Source organism: Geotrypetes seraphini, chromosome 8, assembly GCF_902459505.1.
Source record: "Geotrypetes seraphini chromosome 8, aGeoSer1.1, whole genome shotgun sequence".
Taxonomy (NCBI): domain Eukaryota; kingdom Metazoa; phylum Chordata; class Amphibia; order Gymnophiona; family Dermophiidae; genus Geotrypetes; species Geotrypetes seraphini.
This window is the reverse complement of record NC_047091.1, coordinates 159,060,921-159,082,318: the sequence shown is the minus strand read 5'-3', so window position 1 is coordinate 159,082,318 and position 21,398 is coordinate 159,060,921. Positions and strand designations below refer to the sequence as shown.

The following is a 21,398-nucleotide window of genomic DNA, read 5'->3' as shown; positions in this document are numbered from 1 at the left end:
GTTTATATTTGGTCTTTTTACTACTGTTATGCTGTTAACAAAACTGCAAGCTTTATGTTGAAATATACTTGCAGTACATTGCCTTGGGTGAATCTCTTAATACAAGGGGGTGCTAAAAAGTTCTCAGCCCAACCAATCGACTTCCTAAATTTGAGCATTATTTTGCCACTGTAGCTGAAAAGTGATATCTTATTTCGTTACATGGCAATTTGCAGAAACAAAATTCTCTGTTTTGACATTGTTTTCAGATCATCGACTGAACCATATCCACGTTATTCTCTTCTTGGGTAGCCTGAGAACTTTTCAGCACCCCCTTGTATGTAATAATAGTAAGCCAAGTATAGGACAATCAAGCCATTGTGACATCACTGATGAGGCTGGCTCTTATTGGTGGAATGAGGCATTACGACATCACAATCTCAGCTCTGGTTACCATAGATTGAAAGGCTTCACTCTACAAGGGGGTGCTGAAAAGTTCTCAGCCCAACCTACCAACTTCCTAAATTCTGAGCATTATTTTGCCACTGTAGTTAAAAAGTGTTATCTTATTTCATTAAGTACCGATTTGCAGAAACAAAATTCTACATTTTGACATTGTTTCAGATCATGGATTGAACCATATCCACGTCATTCTCTTCTTGGTTGGCCTGAGAACTTTTCAGCACCCCCTTGTAAAGGTGGTTAATCCCAATAAATAAATATGATTATTCTAGGAGGGGTGGTGTTTAGTTAACTTGGACACTTGAATTTAATTATAAACATCTCAAGGGAGCTTAAGGGGTCTAAATATTAAGGGAGGGGGAGAAAGTCTTAAGTTTTCCTAGTGAATTGCTTCATTCTTTCTAAGTTGTTTGACCCATACCTCCTGTATCTGCTGGTCTGTGAAGTTTTACATAAGCCCTATATAGAGAGAGCATTTCACCCTGTAATAATTTAAAATGGTACTTACTGCTGATATCTAATGGCATTCTGTGTCCTCCTTGTGAATGATTTTCGAGATTCTTCTAGTATCTTAAACTGGGCCTGCACTCTCCTCAGATCCAAGTCACCCGCAGATTCTCTGTCATCGATCAGCAGCCCATCATCTGTATAATATGACATGCTGCCTCTGCTGTTAAGCGACTACGTTTTCTCCAGGAGAGAAAAAGGGCAGAATTGTATTTCAAACAAACAGAAAGTGAAGAGTAAATGATACTTACATAAAAAGACACTGGAAAGCCCAAAAAGGCCTTGATGACGACAGAAGCACAGCACAACGGAGGAGTCGTGAAGATAAGATGTCAATAATTCAGCCACGGGTTTACAATGCCAATAAAGCATACTTTGAACTGTATACCCGTGAATGAATTATTGACATTTTATCCTCATGACTCCTCCGTTGTGCTCAGCCATTTTCCCTGGTATCTCATGAACTGTCTTCTATAATAGCTATGATTTCCAATGTTATTAACGCCCTCTTTTATCAAGCTGCGCTAGTGGTGAAGTAAGTGCTCCGATGCTCATAGGAATTCTATGAGCATCGGAGCATTTACCGCGCTGGCCTGCGCTAAAAACCTCTACCAAATATAGTTCTACTTACTTTTCTATTTTAGCCTGGTTTCCAGTGTGTTTTGGTTTTCACTGTTAAAAAAAAAGGTGTGCTGGACACACACATGACCAGTATTAGTAGCCACCTTATAAGATATCAGGTCAAAATTTCACTTTCAATCCCTCATTCTCTGAGATTCTTTAAAAGCATCCTTGCAGTTCCCCTAAATCCTTGGAAGAAGCTTTGTTCAATGGTGGTTGATAAATATTGTAAAATCCTTCAGAGTAGGGATGATGGACCACCATCCTTCCATAAACACAGTGGCACTAGAGCAGTGGTCTCAAACTCAAACCCTTTGCAGGGCCACATTTTGGGATTTGTAGGTACTTGGAGGGCCTCAGAAAAAATAGTTAATATCTTTTAAAGAAATGACAATTTTGCAAAACTCTTTATAATTTATAAATCTTTCCATTTAGCTAAGTCTTAATAATAATATTGTCACTTATAGCTAAAAAGACATATGATCAAGAAACTGTTTTATTTTACTTTTGTGATTATAATAAACATACCGAGGGCCTCAAAATATTACCTGGTGGGCCACATGTGGCCTCCAGGCCGCAAGTTTGAGACCACTGCACTAGAGGATGTAACTCAAATCTTTTATTATATATTAAACAATCCTTTTTTTGTCTAGATAGTATATTGCAATTGTTGTGCTTTGATATATATCACTGTCATCATTAAGGGTACTATTGAACTGTAAACATAGTATTCTCTCCATCAGGTATGACTGCTGTTATAAAGTTCCTGTCACAGGATGGCAGGGGGAAGCCTTAGCAGCAGATAGGAGATAATTTGCATAAGATCCTGCAAAAGCCCCTGGGAGCTGTCCACTCACCCTGAGTAGTGCTGAAAAGGACAGTTCCAGAGCAAAGAGCTATGAAAAACAAGAGCTCCTTCAGGAGCCAAGCGACCCTCAAGAGGAGAAAAGCTGGCTTTGGCCTAACCCTCAGTAAGTCTGAACATAAGAATAGCCTTACTGGATTGCCTAACTCGACTTAGTACAACAATTCCTTAGATTGTAAGACCTCTGGCAACAGGGCAATACCTACTGTACCTGAATGTACCTAGAACATAAGGAGAAATTAGGTTCTTACCTGCTAATTTACTTTCTTTTAGCTTCTCCAGACCAGTAGAGGTTAACTTTACGAATGGGTATATATCTAATCATGACCAGCAGGTGGAGACTGAAAACAAAACTTTGGGACAGTATATACTATCCTCCCTTCTCTATTTCCCTCAGTCTGCCGAATAGCCAAGCAGAACCAAGAACTGGAAAACAGAAAGAAAACAATACTCCGAACAGGAGTAACAAATAACATACCCAAATGCTGTTGGAAAATGCAGAGGAGAAATACCCGAAGGAAAATGTCCCCACAGCTCGCCAGCTAAGCCAGCCGAGCCACAGCCGCTGTTCTTTAATTCTCCCCGGCCCTAGAAAAATACTAGAACCCGCAGCAAAAAACAAAAACTGCCCGCGAAACAGCCCCAACAACAACAACAACAACAGACAGGGTGGGGACCTCTACTGGTCTGGAGAAGCTAAAAGAAAGTAAATTAGCAGGTAAGAATCTAATTTCTCCTTCTTTAGCACTCTCCAGACCAGTAGAGGTTAACTTTACGAATGGGACGTACCAAAGCAGTCCCTCTCACGGGCGGGACCCCCGAAGGGCCGATACCAGAACACGCTCACCGAACACCGCGTCCCGACGCGCCTGAACATCTACCCCACTCAACACCTGCTGGAGACTGAAAGAAGACTGAGGGAAATAGAGAAGGGAGGATAGTATATACTGTCCCAAAGTTTTGTTTTCAGTCTCCACCTGCTGGTCATGATTAGATATATACCCATTCGTAAAGTTAACCTCTACTGGTCTGGAGAGTGCTAAAGAAGACTAGCCTTACTGGGTCAGACCAATGGTCCATCAAGCCCAGTAGCCCATTTTCACAGTGGACAATCCAGGTCCCTAGTATCTGGTCAAAACCCAAGGAGTAGCAACATTCCAAGCAGTGGCTTTCTCAATAACAGACTATGGACTTTTCCTCCAGGAAATTGTCCAAACCTTTCTTCAAACCAGCTACACTCTCCGCTCTTACCACAACCTCTGGCAATGCATTCCAAAGCTTAACTATTCTCTGAGTGAAAAAAATATTTTCTCCTATTAGTTTTAAAAGTATTTCCCTGTAACTTCATCGATCATCCCCTAATTTTTGTAATTTTTGATGGAGTGAAAAATCGATTCACTTGTACTCATTCTACTCCACTCAGGATTTTATAGACTTCAAATCATATCTCCCCTCATCCGTTTCTTTTCCAAGCTGAATAGCCCTAACCTTTTTAGTCTTTCCTCATACAAGAAGAGTTCCATCCCCTTTATCATCTTGGTCACTCTTCTTTGAACCTTTTCTAGTGCTGCTATATCTTTCTTAAGATAAGAAGACCAGAATTGAACGCGATACTCCAGATGAGGTCGCATCATGGAGCGATACAGGGGCATTATAACATTCTTAGTCTTCTTAGCTATCCCTTCTTTAATAATTCCTAGCATCCTGTTTAAAGACCAGCCTGTCCAGTAGAGCTTGGAGTCCAGGGGAGCTCAAGCTTGATGACCAGCCTTGTGGGCCTGGTGGAGAATGTGTGAGTGACTTAGAGAATGAGTGACCAGAAGAGTCCTCACAGAGAGCGGCTGAGGGACTAGGAGAGTCCTCAGGATGTGTAAAGATTGAGCAACTGGAAGGAGTCCTCAGGGAGAGTCCTCAGGGTGTGTGTCTGGGAAAAGACAACTGAAGGTCTGGAAGAGTCAAGGCATGCATCCGGGAAAAGACAACTGAGTGGCTGAGAGTGAATCTGAAAGAAGGAGTAGCCAGAGGGCCTAGTAGAGCTTGGAGTCCAGGGTGGGCCAAGCTTGATGACCGGTGGAGGGATCGGTGAAGAGTGTCTAAGACTCATGGGAACCCAAAAGGCCAAGGAGTAAAGGGCCAGTGGTGGCCCCCACAAGCAGCCCAAAGAGTCCAGAGTTCTAAGCTGAAAAGTGACTGTCAAGTAACTGGCGGAGGGACTGGTGGGACCAGTAGTGACTGGGTGAGAAACCAGTAATGGTACCGGGAGATGTCAGAAGACCCAGTAAGAAGCAGCCTGTAGACCCAGAGACCATTGGTCAAAGGTGACTGGTTAGTGACCAGTGGAGGGACCAGCAGGGCCAGTGGCAACTGGCGGTGAGACCAGTAATGGTACCGGAAGCTTCCTGAAGACCCGGAGGGCCAATGAGAGTTGGAGAGGACCTGGAGAAGAAGAAAGGCCAGAGAGGACCTGGTGGTGACCAGGAAGTGTCTGGAGGGACCTGGTCATGTGTTGTAGAAGAGTATGAATGAAGTGTTTTTGTTCTTGTTTTGTGCCTGGTGAACGGGAAGGAAGACCAGAGGTGCCTGGGGATAAATGTGTGATGGGAAATGACCGCACGGCCCGATCACAGTTCCCTAGAGCAAAAATTGCTTAATATGTGGATACTTGTTATTAATTAGATAGCCCTTCTTTTGTTTAACTTTTATTTGGGTAGCTTACTCCATTATATTTGATTTTGCACATGTAAAAATTGAGTTTTGCTATATGTAGATATTTCTATCATATCCTGTGGTTATATTTAGAATCAAACTTGCAAGTTACCTTTTTTAAATATTCAGTAAAACCTTGGATTACGAGTAACTTGGTGTGCGAGTGTTTTACAAGATGAGGAAAATATTTTATAAAATTTTAACTTGATCAACGAGCATTGTCTTGCAATATGAGTACGTATACGTGCATCACGTCATAGTAACATAGTTAATAAGAGCAGATAAAGACCCGAGTGGTCCATCCAGTTTGCCCAACCATACATGCTCCATAAACTAATTTAGTTTAAATGGTCCTTTTTCTTAGATATTTCGGGCCAGAAATCCAGAGCCCTGGAGTCTCCATGCAAGCTTACTCCAGCCCATCTTAACCATCCCAGCAATCAAAACCTTCCACAGCCCGTCCTCAACTGAATGTCCATATATGGGACACAGGCCGTGCAAGCCTGCTCAGTACTGGCCTTAGTTCGTTCAATGTATACCCATTATTTTCTGATTAAAGATCCTGTGTTCATCCCATGCTTGTTTGACCTCTGTCACCGTTTTCTTCTCCACCACCTCCCTCGGGAGCACATTCCACACATCAACCACCCTCTCCATAAAGAAGAATTTCCTAACATTACTCTTGAATCTACCACCCCTCAACCTCAAATTATGCCCTCTTGGATTTACCATTTTCCTTTCTCTGGAAAGGTTTTGTTCTACTTTAATACCTTTGAAGTATTTGAATGTCTGAATTAGAGAATGACACGGTGGCGGTTTACCCGCGGCCACCGCATTTTAGCCGCGGGTCACCCGCCGAAAACGGGGAAGAAAACTAGCAGTCGCTGCGGCGACGGGGACAAGGCCATTCACCGTCCGCGGGGCGGTGAATGGTCTTGTCTCCGCAGTGAGGTATCAAGGATTGCGCGGTCCCCGCAGCCACCGCCCGCCCGCCCGTAGCATTTAGCCAGCTCCCTCCCTCCACCTCACCTTAAATTTCGAGTTTTCCGGCTTCCTTTTTTCCGAGCCGCACGTGTTCAAAAATCCGTGCACGCGCGGCTGCGCGAGTCAATCAATCTTCTCCTCTGACGCAACCGGAAACAGGAAGTTGCAGGAGAGGAGAAGTTTGATTGACTCGCGCAGCCGCGCGTGCACGGATTTTTGAACACGTGCGGCTCGGAAAAAAGGAAGCCGGAAAACTCGAAATTTAAGGTGAGGTGGAGGGAGGGAGCTGGCTAAATGCACGGCTTTTTGAACGCGTGCGGCTAGGGAAAAAGGAAGCCGGCAAACTCGGAACGAATATAAGGTGAGGTGGAGGGAGGGTGGGGGCTGCTGGACCATTCTTCATTACTTTGCCATACTAATTCCATTCTATGTTAGGTGCCACGGACTCAGATTCGAGTCCTAGCGATGATGAGTTAAAGATCCCAAAAGAAGCCAACTTCTAAATCCAGTGGTTAGAGCTACACTACACTCCTTGTGACCCTGGGCAAGTCACTTAATCCCTATTGCTTCTGACACAATGGGCAGTTCCAAAGACCAAGACTGGCCAGTGTCAAAGACAGGATGCTGAGCTTGATAGACCCTTAGTCTCCACTGTTTTTAGTGATCAACAAAATTCTATGTTTCTATAATCACCCTAATTCTGTTATCATTGGACTAGATATTCAAAATGATTTAAATGGCCAGGACAGGCTCCTGGCTGTTCAAATCATCTGTCCAGGGCTAACCAGGCATTTTCAATCTTCATGTTCAGCCCAAATGGTGTCACACAATTCAGCAAAAATACCCAATGTTGTTCCTCATAATTTAAATATTGCTCATAGAAGGAACAACATTGGGTATTTTTGCAAATGGAAGTTGGAGGGTTAATTCCCTTGAAACAGCCAATTGAGTGAAACATGAATTCATGCTGGGACACAAGATAGGTTGAATTTGTTTTGAATTTAAAAAGAAAAATGATCAATGAAGAATACTATAATGGCAAGAAAATATAATGATAAAACAGCAACTAATTTTGCCTATTTTTATATATTAAAAAAGTACTACATAAGGTGAATGTCCATATTGCTGTCTGTTGTTCTGCTGAGCACTGGCATTGAAACAGCAAAATGCATTTATTGCATACTTGTCCTCTGTCGCAAACATTATGGTGGTATATTAGTTGTGTTAATAAAAATTTATAAACAAAGCCCTGCCAGCTGAACATCTCTTTCTCTAGTTCAGCAGCAGGAACTTTGATTTATAAGAATGGAATACGCTAAATATTAGAGTACTAAGGCTTATATGGATGCTGCGGGGACGGTGACGGGGCGGTGAAAGGGATGGCAGTGACGGTGACGGGGCGGTGAATGGAATGGCGGTGACGGGGCGGTGCAGAGGATGGTGGGCCGGGGACGGGGCGGTGACAGATTTTTTTCCCGTGTCATTCTCTAGTCTGAATCATATCTCCTCTGTCCCTCCTTTCCTCTAGGGCAGTGGTCTCAAACTCAAACCCTTTGCAGGGCTATATTTTGGATTTGTAGGTACTTGGAGAGCCTCAGAAAAAAATAGTTTATGTCTAATTAATGAAATGACAATTTTGCAAGAGGTAAACCTCTTTATAGTTTATAAATCTTTCCTTTAGGCTGTCTTAATAATATTGTAACTTATAGCTAAAGAGACATATGCAGGGCAGGATTAATTCGTTGAGAGCCCCTAGGCACACAAATACACTGGGCCCCCCTGCCCCTCCCCATCCCACCATGCGCCCAGGCGGAAACAGGAAACTGCAAGCAGCACCGCTTGCAAAATTACAGTTCCCGTTGCCTTTCTTACCTGTATTGCTTGCTTGTCTTACTTTCCGTCGATGGTGTGGGGGGAGTCGCATTGCTGATCGGGGGGGGGGGGGGCCGCATTGCTGATCGATGCTGGAGGGGCCTATCACCATTTGGAAAAAACAATGTTGATGCCCTCCTTCATCGGGCCCCCTGACCATTTCGGGCCCTAGGCAGGTGCCTACTGGGCCTATTGGTTAATCCTGCCCTGGACATATGATCAAGAAATTGTTTTATTTTACTTTTGTGATTATGATAAACATACTGAGGGCCTCAAAATAGTAGCTGGCAGGCCGCATGTGGCCTCCTGGGCCGTGAGCTTGAGACCACTGCTGTAGGGTATACATATTCAGTTCTTCCAGTCTCTCCTCGTACGTCTTCTGACACAAACCTCCTACCATTTTCGTCACCTTCCTCTGGACCGCCTCAAATACACACAACATGCACACGGTGCATCATTGTTCGCAGCACAAGCATCACAACTTCAAGCGTGGGTGGGGTGGCAAGTATGGTGTGTGCGCCCATGCGAATGGACGAGGTAGCAGCGCAGCCACGCACGTACGTGGGGAGGTGCAGGAAGCTTCCTCGCTTTAAAGCTCCGGCCCTGCCTCGGCCCCTGGGCGTTTCCCAGCTTCTCTCTCTTTATTTTGCTTTCTTTCCTTGCTGTTTTCGGCCTGTGAATGAGTGTCCTCTGTGTAACCCCGGCTATTTCAAGAAGAAGTCCGTATGTCATGTGACGCACCTCACGATTGGTCAGCGCCCCGTTGGCGCTTTGCTATAAGAAGTGGCCACACGGGAGCCGCAGCAGTGCGAGGCAGGTTTCTTAGGTTGTACAGTATTTTGTATTAAAGTTTTTGGGTTGTGGAACGAATCGTCTGAGTTTCCATTAATTCCTATGGGGAAATTCACTTTGATATACAAGTGCTTTGGATTACATGCGTGCTTCCGGAACGAATTATGCTCACAAACCAAGGTTTCACTTGTAACTGTGTAGCTTTTTAAAAATAAGGCATTTAAATATGTCTTTGGAGTGTTTTGATTTATACAGTATTTCTACCAAGTACTGTACTACATTTGTTGAATGCATTTTAAATGAATTCAGTCTGCCAATCAACATCTTTAAATATGTCTTTGTATTTTTCATGTGGTGTTACACTAATTTTGTATGTAGATGTAGGTAGTGTATTGTATTTGCAAATAGTTCTATGTGGTTCACAAATGCTTTTCCCTCCCTATGCTGAGACTAACGGCAAAACTTTTGCCCCGAGGTCTGTGCCACTTTTAGTTTCAGCAAAGGGAGGGGAAAGCATTAGAATCCGTCAGCGCTAAAATGTCATAGAGGTCTGTCAGAGCCAGAGACTAAAAGAGGCGCGGACCTCAGATTTTTAAGGATGTGAAATTAGATCCATGAGGTCTGTAAGGTCAGATGCACTGCAGACCTTTGCACACATTTTTTACCCCCCCCCCCCACACACACACACACAACCCAGCTATTTCCAATCCAGTGTCATATCGTGGGGGCTCTTGGAATTAGCGTGGAGGGAGAAATCTGGAGGAAGGACGATCGGGCTAATTAGCAAAAGCCACATTGCGCCTCCTCCCTCCTTAGCCATTAGGGAAGGCAGAGCCGGGGGCCTGAGCTGAGCATGCAGGGAAAGCAGTGGAATAAGCTAAAAGGCGGACTTGTCAATGCACGGGCCTCAGATTTTTAAGGACGTGCAGTTTTAGATCCGTGAGGTCCGCGTTTTACCCCTTCCCGGGCCTGACCGGTGACAACTTTATAGTACAAGCAAACCAATTTAAAAATTATAGGCACTTCAACAGGGAGCCAATGTTATAGCCAAGAGTTCTAGACAGTTTAAAGCAGAGTTAAAACAATTATACAAAGAAAGGAGAATTACTTCAACATTATAAAAATTAAAAAAATAGTTATAAGAAATCTCTCTGAAACAACCAAAATTTCAGTCATTTTTTAAATGTGAAAAAATTCTGCTCAACCCTAAGTTCTAACGGTAAGGAGTGCCACAAACTAGGGGCCACTTAAGCAAATACCCCTGTACCGGTCCTGGTACTCACACAATGTAGCATCTTATGCTGCAAAGCTATTTTTTTTTTGAGACAAAGAAATTTTCCATATCAGCAAATGCTACATCTGAGCAGGGAATCGGTTCCTCCTGTTTGTGGTTGGCACCGTGAGTAAAAGATCACAGATGGCTGTTAAACTGCAAAGGCCAGCCACATTTTTTAATGATGCGCATGTGAAATATTTTCCTGTTGAGTTTTGGAGCTTGAAGCAGAACAGGTGGTGACATTTTTAACCCTTTCAGTACCTTGCCAGCCCCTCTTGCACGCTACATGCCCGCACATAGAAAAGAGAACTGTGGGGGGCAGACTTCATATGATTTATGAGGTGTCTGTTCACTGTGCTTTCGACTCTTCTTTGCTTTACTGCATCAAAGGACGATAAAAACCCATTTAATTTCACTAATTACATATGTAGCATTCTCCTGCCCTATAAAAGCTAAGAGCAAGTCAAAGCCCAAGCATTGCTACCGTAACAGGTATTATCCAGGGACAGCAAGCAGATATTCTCATGAATGGGTGACGTCACCAATGGAGCCCCGGTACGGACCACTTTAAAGGTGCATCGCCACTTTAAATCTTCAGAAAGTTCATGATAGCCCGAACCGTGCATGCGCGAGTGCCTTCCCTCAGTTAAGATAAGCCAGCTAAGAAGCCAACCCGGGGAGGTGGGTGGGTTGTGAGAATATCTACCTGCTGTCCCTGGATAACACCTGTTGTGGTAAGTAACTGTGCTTTATCCCAGGACAAGCAGGCAGCATATTCTCACAAATGGTGACCTCCAAGCTAACAGAGATGGGATGGTGGGAATGTTGGCCTTTAAGAAAATAAATTTTTTAATACACATTGACCGAAGTGCCAATCCTGTCTGCAGAAAGATTCCAGACAATAGTGAAAAGTGAATGTATGAATTGAGGACCAGGTGGCAGCTTTACAGATTTCCTCAATGGGCGTAGATCTAAGGAAAGTCACAGAAGCTGCCATAGCTCTAACTTTGTGGGCTGTGATACGACTCCCCAGTATCAGTCCAGTCTGAGCATAGCAGAACGAAATGCAGGCAGCCAGCCAGTTGGAAATCATTCTCTTGGATCCAGGATGCCCCAACTTGTTTGGGTCAAAAGAGATGAAAAGTTGGAGATGTTCGCTGTGGCTTTGTCCGATCAGTGTAGTAGGCCAAAGTCCAAAGTATGCAAAGCAGTTTCTCCAGCATGAGAATGAGGTTTAGGAAAAAACACTTGTAGAACAATTGACTGATTGAGATGAAATTCAGTGACAACTTTTTGAAGAAACTTTGGATGTGTATGCAAAACCACCTTCTCATGATGAAAAACTGTGAAAGGTGGATCTGCTACTAATGCTTGTAACTCACTGACCCTTCTGGCAGAGGTGAGAGCAATAAGGAAGACCACTTTCCTGGTAAGAAACTTGAGATGAGCTGTGACCATTGGTTCAAATGGTGGCTTCATCAAACTGGAAATAACCACATTAAGGTCCCAGATGACAGGTGGAGGCTTGAGAGGTGGTTTAACATTGAAAAGCCCCTTTATGAACCTGGAAACCATAGGATGAGCAGTGAGAGGTTTTCCCTCGACTGGCATGTGAAAAGCTGTAATAGCACTGAGATGGACTCTGATAGATGTAGACTTGAGACCAGAGTCAGACAGATGAAGAAGATAATCCAACACCAATTCCACTGCCAAGGATGTTGGATCATGATGATGAAGAAGACAACACCAGGAAGAAAATTTAGTCCACTTTTGTTGGTAACATTGCTGAGTGGCTGGTTTCCTGGATGCATCCAGAACTTGACGAATAGGCCGAGAAAGATGTAAGACAGATGAATTCAGCCCGAGAGAAACCAAGCTGTCAGGTGTAGAGATTGCAGGTTGGGATGTAGAAGCGATTCCTGATTCTGAGTGAGCAGGAGTAGGAAATATTGGAAGAGGCATGGGCTCCCTGGAGCTGAGTTGAAGGAGAAGGGAGAACCAATGTTGTCTGGGTCACCGTGGAGCAATGAGAATCATGGTGGCTACTTCCCTCTTGACCTTGAATAAGGTTCGCAGCATGAGAAGAAGAGGAGGGAATGCATATAGAAACAGACCCGTCCAATCCAGGAGAAAGGCATCTGCTGCCAGACGAAGAAGAGAGTAAAGTCTGGAACAAAACTGGGGCAGCTTGTGATTGTGAGGAGCCGCAAACAAATCCACTTGAGGAGTGCCCCATTGAGCAAAGACGGACTGGAGAGTTGCAGTGTCGAGAGTCCATTCGTAAGGTTGAAGAATTCTGCTGAGGTTGTCTGCTAGAGAATTCTTCTCCCCTTGAAGGTAAACTGCCTTCAAGAACAGATTGCGAGCTGTCACCCAAGTCCAGATTTTTTGGGCTTCCTGGCACAACAGGAGAGAGCTTGTACCTCCTTGCTTGTTTATGTAGTACATTGTTACTTGTTTGTCCGTGCAAAGGAGGAGGACCTGAGGCAAAGAAGATGATGAAAAGCCTTGAGGGCATAAAACATTGCTCTGAGTTCTAAGACATTGATGTAAAATTTCCGCTTCCTGGTGGTCCAAAACTCCTGAGTCTGCAGATCGTCCAGATGAGCCCCCCAGGCATAAGGAGATGCATCCCTCATGATGATCCTGTGATTAGGGGGTAAATGGAAAAGGAGACCTCTGGATAGATTGGAAAAGGTCATCCACCAGTGAAGCGACTGCAGAAGAGATGATGTCACATAAATATGATGAGAAAGATGATCTGTCGCTGGAGACCACTGCAAAGCAAGAGTACATTGAGGAGTCCGAAGATGTAGTCTTGCCAGTGGCGTGATATGAACTGTTGAAGCCATGTGACCTAGAAGAACCATCATGTGTTTGGCAGAGATGGTTTGAAGAGGAAGTAATTGCTGACACAGACGGTCTGAAGACAATCTGATGGAAGAAATGCTCTCATGAGAATAGTTCGAGGATTGCCCCAATGAACTGTAGGCGTTGAGTTGGAATGAGATGTGATTTGGGGAAGTTGACTTTGAATCCAAGAACCTGAAGAAAAGATACAGTCTGAGAAGTTGCTTGAAGCACTTTTTGAGAGGACACAGCTTTGATTAACCAGTCGTCCAGGTAAGGAAAGACTTGAAGACCGTGCAATCGGAGAAAAGCGGCCACCACAATTAGGCACTTCGTGAAGACTCTGGGAGAAGATGCCAGATCGAAGGGAAGTACCTTGTATTGGTAATGACAGCGATTGATTTGAAAATGGAGATATTTCCTGGAAGCCGGATTAATTGGAATATGTGTGTAGGCTTCCTTGAGATCTGGGGAGCATAGCCAATCATTTTGATTGAGGAGAGGATATAGCAGGGCGAGAAATAGCATCCTGAATTTTTCTCTTACTAGAAATTTGTTGATGGGTCTCAGTCCTCCAGTCTTCTAGGGTATCAAGAAGTAAAGGGAGTAGAATCCTTGCCCCTGTTGAGAAAGAGGAACTTCCTCGATGGCATTCAGCAGAAGAAGGGATTGGGGACTGTGCAGGGTCCAAAACAGACTCTTTTGGAGGGTTGTCTGATGGGAGAGTCTGGAAATTTAGAGAATAACCCTGACAAATGATGTTGAGGATCCAAAGGTGTGATGTAATAAGCTCCCAACGACTGATGAAGAATTGGAGACGACCTCCGATGGGCTGAGGTAAAGTCTGTGTTATGGAAATGGTGACTATGCTCCGGAGAAACACGTGAAAAGGGCTGTGTTGGTTTCTGAGGAGCAGCTTGCTGTTTCTGCTCTTGCTGACGTTGTTGTTGAGGCTGTTGTCTTTGTCTCCGAGGTTGAGAATGGGGTGGAGGCATAGGTCTGGCAGCAAAACGACGTTGATAGGCTGGTTGTTGCCTGAAAGGTCAAGCAGGAGTGGGCTTCTTTTTGTTCTTCACTAAAGAATCCCACCTGGTTTCATGGGCGGATAGTTTTTGGGTAGTTGTATCCAAAGAAGGACCAAAAAGTTCATCACCCAAACAAGGAGCATTAGCGAGTCAATCTTGATGGTTTATATCGAGCTCAGATACTCGAAGCCAGTTCAAATGTATCATATATGGAATGAACTTATCTCTGGAGGAATAGATAATTATACTCTGTGATGATAATCTATATCAATTTCAATAATCACAGCTCTTATAGCAAATAACTAATATATAAATAATGCTCTTATTAAAATGTGAAGTGCTCAGACAGGGGGACAGGGACCATAAATTGAACCGCACACATAGAGAAAAAATTTTTAATGTCACATCACTTGGTTTACGTTTGTTTGAACGAGATTTAACATCATCAACTACCACCTGGCAAAGATAAGTACATTATTCATTATGAACAAATCACGTTGAGAGTTTGTTTATATAATGCAGGTGGTCGGGGGACAGTGAAGGCAATGATGGTCCCCTTGTTAACCTCGTTTTGGTGATAACACTAAAAACACAGGTTATAAGGTCTGAGCACTTCACATTTTAATAAGAGCATTATTTATATATTAGTTATTTGCTATAAGAGCTGTGATTATTGAAATTCATATATGGAATGAACCATATATTTATGTAACTGAAATAATTCAGAAATGCAGTGTTGAAATGAAGGCAATTTTCAGTCAGGAAGGTATTTTTGAAAAGTAGCAAGTTGATTCACCAAATGCTTTAAATAAAATGAAAAATGAAAAGCATAGTTGCCAGATCGATTGGCAAGCATAGAATTTTGAAAAAATCATTTGCCAAAGCAATTCATGGCTTTACCCTCTGTGCCAGGAGGTACTGAAGCATACACACTGGCTCCTGCAGATTTTTTTAGGGTGGACTCCACAAGAAGAGATTCATGTGGTAACTGAGTCTTATCAAAACCTGGAATAGGCACCACTCTATACAGGGAATCAAGTTTGCGAAGAGCCACAGGGATTGTTAAAGGAGTTTCTAGATTTTTATAAAAAGTCTCCCTTAAGATATCATGTAGAGGGAGCTTGAGAAACTCTTTGGGTAGCTGCTCATAGTCTAAAGCATCTAAAATTTGCTTAGATTTTTTAGAATCAACTTCAAGTGGTATGGATAAAGTCTCTGACATATCTTTTAAAAATTTTGAAAAAGAAGCCTTGTCCAGGTTTCGAAGTAGGTTCCTGCGAAGATGGGAGATTAGAATCTTCTTCTGAAGAAACATCCTCATAATCAGAAAGTAGAGGTTCTTCAGAATCTCCCCAAAGATCAGGATCACGGGTTGATGGAATCCGGTGCCGAGTACTGGGTGTTGAGGAGTTGAGATTTTTAAGCTTTTGTAAAGCCTTACCCGACTTTATTGATACCGTCTCGGGAGATGTATGAGAAGAAAACAGGTGTTTGCAACATTGATTCTTTGACCAAACGAGGTGGGACCGATGGTGATTCAGAGAGAATCGGTGCCATCGTAGAATGCTCAGATTGAACTGACACCAGAGGCGCCGGTGTCGCCATTACAGGAGGTAAAAGCTGTAACTGCTCCCCTAGTTCTTGCTGCAGCAATTCTCTAATTTGCTGTTTCAGCGAGGGCACCGGTACCTTTGGCTTTTTTGCCAGTACCATGGGTGCCGCTCTGCGTTCTGGAGATAAGGAGGCCGATGACAAGGCACTCACACCCCCCAAACCTACTAGACCCACCTGTCTATCACCCCAATAGCCCTTATGGCTGCAGGTGCCACTTATATGGCAGGGTTTTGGGAGTGCATGTTTCACCATGTATGCAGTGGTTAGAGTGGCTTTTGGGCCTGGGTCCTCCTCTCCATAGTTCACTAGCCCATCCCCCAGACCACTTAAGCCACTTCTGTGCAGCTCTACTAGGCTTTCCTATGCCAGGCTGCCAGGTGCTGATGTTCTGGAGGCAGATATGTGACGTTTTTATTATGAATTTTATGGCGGGGGGGGGGGGGGGCAGTGATCACTGGGGGAGTATGTAGGGTCTGGTCACTTTGGATACCTTCTTGTGACTTAGACCTGGTTTTAGAAGGCCTAAGTCACATTGTCCAAGTTCCGTCTAGGCAGTGTTAAACTTTCGGTTATACATGCAGTACGACTAAGTCTAGGATTGGCCAGGTCCCTCCCAAATCCCGCCCTCACCACTCCTCCTAAAATGCCCCTTTTAGCTCTGGGCGTACTGCAGCACTGTGAAGGTCTACGTCATTTTTAGATACATCTGAAACCCAGTTTGATTATCGGCACTTGGACGACTTGTCTCACTGATTGTCTAAGTGCCGATTTAGGCCGGTTTTTAGACGTATTTCCGTTTCGATTATGATCCCCATAGGCTATAAGTGATATATAAATACTAAAAATACATTAAAAATATAGCAGCACTAGAAAGGCTCAAAGAAGAGCAACCAAGATGGTAAAGGGGATGGAACTCTTCTCGTATGAGGAAAGACAAAAATGGTTAGGGCTCTTCAGCTTGGAAAAGAGAAGGCTGAGGGGAGATATGATTAAAGTCTATAAAATCCTGAGAGGAGTAGAACGGGTACAAGTGGATCGATTTTTCACTCCGTCAAAAATTACAAAGACTAGGGGCCACACGATGAAGTTACAGGGAAATATTTTTAAAACCAATAGGAGGAAATATTTTTTCATTCAGAGAATAGTTAAGCTCTGGAATGGATTGCCAGAGGTTGTGGTAAGAGCAGATAGCGTAGCTGGTTTTAAGAAAGGTTTGGACAAGTTCCTGGAGGAAAAGTCCATAGTGTGTTATTTAGGAAGATATGGTGGAAGCCCATGGTATGTTGCTATTCTTTGATTTTTGCCAGGTACTAGTGACCTGGATTGGCCACAGTGAGGACGAGCTATTGGGCTTGATGGACCATTGGTCTGACCCAGTTAGGCTATTCTTATGTTCTATATATATATATATATATAAAACTCTTTATAAGTGAATGGACACGGCACTACTCGAAAGGGTCCAGAGAAGAGCAACTAAAATGGTTAAGGGGCTGGAGGAGTTGCCGTACAGTGAGAGATTAGAGAAACTGGGCCTCTTCTCCTTTGAAAAGAGGAGATTGAGAGGGGACATGATAGAAACATTCAAGATAATAATAATAATAGTTTATTTTTATATACCGCCATACACGGGAATTCTAGGCGGTTCACATCAATCAATCATTATACATACAGTACATGAAGGGAATAGACTTAGTAGACAGAGACAGGTTGTTCACCCTCTCCAAGGTAGAGAGAACGAGAGGGCACTCTCTAAAGTTAAAAGGGAATAGATTCTGTACAAACGTAAAGAAGTTCTTCTTCACCCAGAGAGTGGTGGAAAACTGGAATGCTCTTCCGGAGGCTGTTACAGGGGAAAACACCCTCCAGGGATTCAAGATATAGTTAGACAAGTTCCTGCTGAACCAGAACGTACACAGGTAAAGCTAGTCTCAGTTAGGACACTGGTCTTTGACCAAAGGGCCGCCCTGTGAGCGGACTGCTGGGCACGATGGACCACTGGTCTGACCCAGCAGTGGCAATTCTTATGTTCTTATGCATGCCTTGGAGCATAAATTTTTTAAAAAAGTACGGTATATGTTCCTATTGTACAACAGAAATTACAGGCATAATATTTAGACCCATTCAAATCACACCCAAACCATGCCCCCTTGAAACCTCTGTATCTTGAGATCTATACATATAAATACCAGCTTTCAGAAATCATTATTTCACATGTATGAGTATGAAAATATCACTGTTTCTATGTGTAGATGTTTCTAAACTGGCCTCCTAAGGGTGCAATTCATGATAGTTCAATGTGTTTGAAAGACAAAGAATCTTGACAAAACAACACAGATCCATTCAGCCTTATCCCATTGGGAATTAGGAGGTATATGCAACCAGACTTTCAAGGGAGGTGCGCTCCAGTTGTGAACTGTAAGAAATAGATTATATAAAAAGTGTTTAAGGAAGTTACCTGGTTTCTCTCAGATGCTGTTCACAAGTTACTTAGCTCTGCTTTTGAGAGCTTTGACTGACAAAATATGGAATCTTTACATCATAATGTGAATTCTGTGATGACAAACAAGTGATGTCATCAAGGGTAAGACAGGCAGACTCCGTTAACTACAGTCCATTCATCTCTAGCACAAAGCATTTACATAGTAATATGGAGTGGCATTTTAGAAAGGACATACAAATGGACTTGAGATATTTAGTTTAGGAAGGCTTACGTTCTACTCATACAATATGCTCCAAACTTCATGGAGAAATGGGTGTCTTGCAGCAGGACTGTCCATTTTATAAAACAAATGTTTAACATATCAACAGGGCAATACTGGAACATGAATGTCTCTCTGACAGCACAAGGACATTCAAGTTGGCAACATAAATATTTATATGCTGGAACAGAAAAGCTTGTGTCAACCATTGTAGAAACATAAACATTTACTATTCATGAAGCTGTCACAGAGCCCCATTTCCATTGCCAGGTAACTTTTTTGGGGGGGAGGGGGAGGGAGATACCAACTACTGGGGGATTAAATTGGTGAAGCCCCCTAATTCCTCCAGTGGAGTGCTGCTCAAAAGGATTACTTTTCTGACACTCAGGCCTAGATTCATTAACCTCCTTTTTTGGGGCGATCCGTGGCTGACATCCCAGGTAGCAGGTTTAGATCTTGATGTCCATCATTTGGGACACAGATGTTCCTTCCCCTTCTATAATAATGTATGAACATCTGTTTTTTAAGCCTGCCCTAGCCCTGCTCATAACAACACCCAGACCATGCCCTCTTGACATACGGACATTTCTCATGGACATTCATATCCCAGTGTTGTAAAATTGGGACTTGGACATTCATGCTCTATGGACATCTAAAATATGATCAGTGTTTCTAAAATAACCACCATAGTAAATGATGGCAGATAAAGACATACAAGGACCAGGAAGTGATATCAGAGGGAGAGCCAAGGTCGGAGGTTGGAGATACTGCTTCTGCTGGTGATGTTAAAGAGGTACGGGAGAAAGGAAGGTGCACATGGTGGAGGGGGGGCAGAGAACAGGGTGGGGGGTGCCACCGCCCTGGGCACCTCCTACCCTTGCCATGCCACTTCCTGGCAAGATCCCAAAGAGTAAAACATATTATATGCTGCTTATCCTATGAATGATTTCCCTAAGTTCATTTTAATAATTGTGTATAGACCTTTCTTTTAGGAAATTATCCAAACCTTTTTTAAACCCTGCTAAGGGAAAATTATGCCCTACCTGTTAATTTTCTTTCCTTTAGTCACAGCAGATGAATCCAGAGACTAGTGGGATAACAGCCATCAACCAGCAGTTGGAGATAGTGTACTGAGTTGTTCTCAGGGTATATCTTGGATGCACAGCCTCCTGGCCAACCAGTAAAAGTTTTCTCAAAGCAGCTGAAACAACGCACAGAAAAGGAATGAAACCTACGAGACCTAAGTAACATATGTAACATCTGTCCGTACATGTGCTACCCAAATCCCTGAGGCACACAAACTGAGAATACAATTCCAGCCCACAAGGCATGTCCAAACTGTGCCTAAGATCGCCAAAACCCGCAACAGGGTGCGGCTCTGGATTCATCTGCTGTGACTAAAGGAAAGAAAATTAATAGGTAGGACATAATTTTCCCTTCCTTGTCATCAGCAGCAGATGAATCCAGAGACTAGTGGGATGTACCAAAGCAATCCAAACATAGGGAGGGAAAGAACCCAGGGAACGTGCAAGGCTATGTTCCCCCCCCCCCCATCCAGCCAAGGAGATATGAAACTCCAGAGACTATGTATCCCATGCTCATGCAGAGGTTAACCCCCTCCAGAGCTCCTGTGAGTAGGAGCAATCATCGCCAGGGAGCACCATGCCATGGACATCATCGCCCCGTGCTGCTCCCTGGAACATAAGAGAGCAAGCAGCCTCCTACTGTGACTACAGTGCCCCAGAGAACCTCCTGTGGAATAACCCCATTATGTCAGGGACCCGTCTTTAGATGACAGCCAAACCCCCGCTAGGCGGCAGGGCAGCAAGCCAAGATTGTGACAAGGGAAGGCTCCCCATCCAATTGAAACCTTCCCAAGCCTAAAGTCCAAGGGGCTCCCAAACTGCCAACCATAGTGGGGAAGAATACTAGGAGGAGACAAGGTTCCCCCTCTGAATCCCCCGGAAAAAATTTCCACCTATTGGTTTTAAAAGTATTTCCCTGTAACCTCAGAGGCTGAGAAAGTAGACCTAAACATCCTGTCCACTCCTCCATAGGAAGGAATCCTAGAAGGAACAGCAGGAACAAACACACAACTGAGGCCTGAATCACCGAGAAATATTTGAGACCTGAGCCACTGGAGAATCTCTCAACTGAGGCCAAAGCCCCAAGAAAACCTTACAACTGAGGCCCGAGCCACAGGAAAATCTCCCAACTGAGGCCCAAGTCCGAGGAAATTTCTCCACTGAGGCCTGAGCCACAGGAAAAAACACACACCGAATGAAGGCCCAAGCCCCAGGAAAATCTCTCAACTGAGGCCGAGCCACAGGAAACCTCTCAACTGAGGCCTGAGCCATAGGAAAGACACTCAACAGAGGCCCAAGTCCCCCCAAAAAACCCCACAACTGAGGCCTGAGTCACAGGAAAATCCCTCAACTGAGGCAAGGCCCCAGGTAAAAACTCACAACTGAGGCCTGAGCCACAGGAAAATCTCTCAACTGAGGCCTGAGTCACAGGAAAATCAATGGAGGCCTGGGCCACTGGAAAGAACACGCAACAGAGGCCTAAGCCACCGGAAAGAACACTCAACTGAGGCCTGAGCCACAAGAAAAATCTCTCAACTGAGGCCTGAGCTACAGGAAAGAATTCTTAATTGAGGCCGAGCCGCCGGAAAGCACACTCCACAGAGGCCTGAGCCATAGGACAGCCTTCTCAACAGAGGCCTGAACCTACGAGAAAGAACTCTCAACTGAGGCCAAGCCCCAGGAACAGTGACAACTGAGGCCTAAGCCGAAGGAACATCACTCAGAAACATCCCTCAATGGAGGCCTAAGCCACAGGAACATCTCTCAACTGAGGCCTAAGCCCCAGGAACATATCTCATCTGAGGCCTAAGCCCCAGAAACACTCTTTGCCTGAGTCCAAAGCCACAGGATCACCCCCCTGTCTGCAGCCTAAGCCCCAGGAACCTACCTTGTGTGAGGCCTAAGCCATAGGAACACACCTCATCTGAGGCCTAAGCCACAGAAACACTCACCGTCTAAGGCCTAAGCCACAGGAACACTCATCGTCTGAGGCCTAAGCCACCAGAACACTCTGCGTCTGAGGCCTAAGCCCCAGGAACACTCCTCGTCGGAGGCCCAAGC

At 44.2% G+C, this 21,398-nt stretch overlaps 1 protein-coding gene across 1 annotated transcript in view; it reads right to left on the bottom strand.

Annotated features, from left to right (window-relative positions):
* CCDC63 (coiled-coil domain containing 63) overlaps nt 1-21,398 on the bottom strand; it is a 133,991-nt gene that overhangs the window by 98,418 nt on the left and 14,175 nt on the right. The window contains exon 2 of the mRNA XM_033956196.1: nt 950-1,131. Within this exon, the coding sequence (XP_033812087.1) occupies nt 950-1,101 (152 nt within the window). The 5' untranslated portion in view covers nt 1,102-1,131. The remainder of the gene's footprint in view (nt 1-949; nt 1,132-21,398) is intronic.